Source organism: Sinocyclocheilus rhinocerous, unplaced genomic scaffold, assembly GCF_001515625.1.
Source record: "Sinocyclocheilus rhinocerous isolate Xijiao unplaced genomic scaffold, SAMN03320098_v1.1 scaffold268, whole genome shotgun sequence".
In the NCBI taxonomy this organism is placed as follows: domain Eukaryota; kingdom Metazoa; phylum Chordata; class Actinopteri; order Cypriniformes; family Cyprinidae; genus Sinocyclocheilus; species Sinocyclocheilus rhinocerous.
Genome location: NW_015650002.1, coordinates 261,271 through 265,186, shown reverse-complemented (window position 1 = coordinate 265,186; position 3,916 = coordinate 261,271). Strand labels below are relative to the sequence as shown.

General features: G+C 38.2%; 1 protein-coding gene across 1 annotated transcript in view; it reads right to left on the bottom strand.

Annotated features, from left to right (window-relative positions):
• Positions 1-1,075, bottom strand: part of LOC107711280 (protein LSM12 homolog B-like) — a 23,431-nt gene extending 22,356 nt beyond the window's left edge. The window contains exon 1 of the mRNA XM_016516253.1: positions 577-1,075. Within this exon, the coding sequence (XP_016371739.1) occupies positions 577-703 (127 nt within the window). The 5' untranslated portion in view covers positions 704-1,075. The remainder of the gene's footprint in view (positions 1-576) is intronic.
• Between the last annotated feature and the right edge of the window lie 2,841 nt (positions 1,076-3,916).

Genomic DNA, 3,916 nt, shown 5'->3' with positions numbered 1-3,916 from the left:
AAAAATGAGACATTTATTTAAAAAAACACGTAAAAAAAAAAAAAAAAAAAAAGTTGAATTACACACAAAAAAATGGCCAGCGAACCGATTCAAAAGATTCGACTCACTGGGATGAATCAAAATCTCCACAACTAAAAGAATGGCAATTTGACATCTACACAGATGAGCAGAATCCACCAATAACTAGACATATAATTATATTCTCAATACTGAAATTCCCATATTACAGCGCACGCTTAAAAATCCCAGATGTTCTATGCGAGAACACGAGAAGTAATTACTATTATAAAACACTACCTTACTTTACTTAAAAACAACTCATGCTGTGCGAGTCCAAATGTGTGTTATCGAGGGGGTGTAACGTTATGAACTAAAGAGCACGAGATTAAAATGCGGTAACCAATCGAAGGTTCAAGTGCGCGCCACCTGACTTAGCATGCGCTAAACACGGAACTGAACGCTGAGTGGACTGTCTTCACCGTGGTGAAAATGTCTTTGGCATTTACCCCCAGACCAGGCCTCTTGCAGTTGTGGATCCCGATGATTCAATGACAAGCCGAGACGACAAAAGGATACTCAAAGTCAGCATCTTGGACGGGTAGTCAAAAGCGACGACCTCTCCTTGCAGGCGCTGCCCCAGGCAGGTGATGCATGAGACATGGCTCCCGACGCTGAAATACTCCCCTGGTCCAGGAGCCGCCATCTTCTCCGCCAGGAAACGGGAGCAGTCGCCTCACGTAAACACGCGCAGCCGCGTCAGCACGGGAGGGAGCGCGAGGAGGCGTTCCGCGGGAATGAATGAAGTGACGCAACCCCCGCCGCTGCAAACGAAGCCACGCCCACTTTACTATGGAGTCTTAGCCTACCTACATCATGAATATCTTACTACAACGTACTACACGCCCTCATTTGCCCACTTCTCACTTACTCATCTTCCTGGTTTATGCACAAGGTTGGTTGAAAACACAGAGGAGCCTGTTTTTACCTTCTGTGACCTCAATCATGGCTTTTAAACTTTTTGTTGCCCCAGACCCCCACATATGATGGTCCCACTGGCAAAGGACCCCCTTAAAGGCAGCTATATATTTTCAAGTATAAAAACCCTTTTATACAGTGAAAAATAAAAATTGTGTAAATGTCTAAAAACCTATTATATTGAACTCTTTTTTTTCTACCCACCATAAAAGTATTTTTAGATCTATGTATAAACCCGAAAATAAAAAATGTTGTCAGTAGAATTACGAAGTTCTCTGATCAGTATTTTTTAAAAGAACAAACCGTAATACTGTCAAATACTGTAGTTTGTAATTTTTTCAAATAGCCTATTTAATTTATTATTAATTATATATATTTTAAATTAATAATAAAAATATTTTTTCCCCCACAATTTTTCTTCACTGGACTTTCCCATGAAAAATACATAAATACAATAAAACAAATAAATCGTCACATGATTTCTGGGCTAAACTTGCACCTCACACTCTTGTCTTTTAATATGCACATTTTTGAATGTGATTATTTTGTCTACAGTAAAAAAAAAAAAAGATTTCCATATACATTACAAATATTTTTCAAATAGAAATAAGAGTATTAACAAAGATTATATTTGTAATTATTATTAAAGTAATTATATATTTTATATAAATTATAAATATAATCAAAATGCAAATGTAGTAATATATTATTACAAATTATTAGTGATTTAATTATTTTAAAGAATCACTAAAATATTAAATACATAAATTAAGCTGTATGAAAAAATGTGCCTAACTACATGAGGATTTTTGCTTAAAAAAAAAACCAAACAAACATCCGTGCATTGATTTTCTAATCCATTTAAGATGAAATGCAGAGCATACACAGCTAGACAACACTGCAGGAAGATAAAACAGTAAGAAAAATGTCTTGTATCTGTACCGCCACTGGCTCAAATATCTCCCTGTATATGTTGAGCAGTTATTTAAAGAAGTTGGAAGAAAAAACAAACAAACAAAGAAACAGCAGGATTCAAAGGGACAGCAATTTTTAATGATTAATAGTCACAGTAATAGATTGCTCAAATAGCGTGTATTGCACGTGTACACATATATGCACCCTATATACACGTGTGTAGCAGTTAGTATACACACCTTTGTATTGTCGCAACATGAAAGCATTGAAAGAACACAATAAATCAGGGAATGTGCTTTCAGATAACTTCTGCATATCAATATGACCAGAAGATAGACAAGAAAGAGAGGAGAGTAGAGAGCGAGAGAGAGAAAAAAAGATCTTAAAAATTCAAGGTCGAAAGATCTCACAAATTGAAACACCCAATCACAAGTGATGTAGAACAGCAAAGAAATGAAGAGACAGTGAAGGAGACGCAACCTCTCTTTCAAACAAGTCAAAAAAATATACAAGCACTCTCTGAACCTCGACGATCATAGGTCACTACATATACACAACATATGAATTAGCAATAAATATACATATTTACCCAATAGCAAAATATGTGGCAGAGACAGTAAAGCTATCTTCCACGGCGAATGTCGATGTCTTTTACACATACAGAGGTTTCCCGGTGTCCATCGTAAGGCCCTGTTCACGCCGTTGACGTTGTTTTCTTTGTGTAAAGATTGTTGCAAAAGAGACCGTGTTGGAAAACATCCATCGAAAACGAACAGCGCCAAGCGTCATACTGTATTACATCTGAGCGATTATTTCCCCTCTCTATGTATTGCTCAACCCCCACGCACCCAAAGAGAAGGATAAGGTCTCAAAAAGGGACTTCTCAGGGTCAGCCGATTCATCCAGAAAAGTATAAAAGGAACGGAAAGGACAAGGAGAAAAAGCGTTCACCACCAACTGCACGGTCAATAAACTGTTTGACACCATATAGGGTGAAAATACAAAACTCTGCACAAATGGTTGGTGATCTACATCCAAACGTTACGAAACCTGGTCACAGCAGTTCCTGATTCAGACAGCACATCCCATAGCCACATAGAAGAGGGAAATTCTCTTAGTGTATATTACAGTATCTACGTACAGAGGCTAGTGTCAGCCTGATTTTTCACAAAGGGTTTCCTGTTTCTCTTTAACCGCAGTTCACGCGAAAGCAAGTCAACGGTTAGAGACAGAACGAACAGCTGAAGGTGACGGTAGTGTTTCAACAGAGTAAAAACAGCACGTAGAAATACTTTATCAGATGGTGACGTAACAAACAGAGGACTGTTGTTGTCGCGAAAAAAACTGGCCGTTCACTTTTTAGCTATTGTAATATATCTTTTAAAAAAGTTAAGTTATTGCCCAGAGGCTGTCGAATTTTTCATTGATTTACAATGAGACAAACATCGATCCATAAGCAACGCAACTAATCATTTCTGACTCCAAATAAATAAATCAAAAGAGAGCAGAGTCGAGAAATGCGCAGCGAAGTTTCTGACGTTTCAACGTCAACAGTTCATCGGTGAATCAGTGAATGCACACAAAGAAAAACGCTGGCGAGAGTTCACACGTCATTTGCGGAGATAATTCGCTCTGCTTTTAATGCCTCAATTTGCGTCTGAGAACCGAAAGTAAAAAAAAGAAACGCAATTAGGTTCGGACCTACAGTGTAGTTATTAGTGCAAGATGCCCGAGGCCCGGTTCAGTCTCATTAAAAAAGTGTTTGCCATTAGACACGTCGTCACCTCTCAGACTTCTGTGACACTGCTAAAGGAAGAGGGTGACGTTAAATAAAGGCGCAGCGGATTACATCGAATTTGGCCCCCAAAAAGCTGTTGTCACACAGTGAAAATGTAATGAAGGATTGTTATTTCAGGGTCATAAACAAGCCATTGCATTTCATCCACAAGTGCACAAGTGATTAGCCAGCATACAGCTATTAGACGACTAACTGTCAACAGTTATGAACAATACTAGTCAGTCTAAT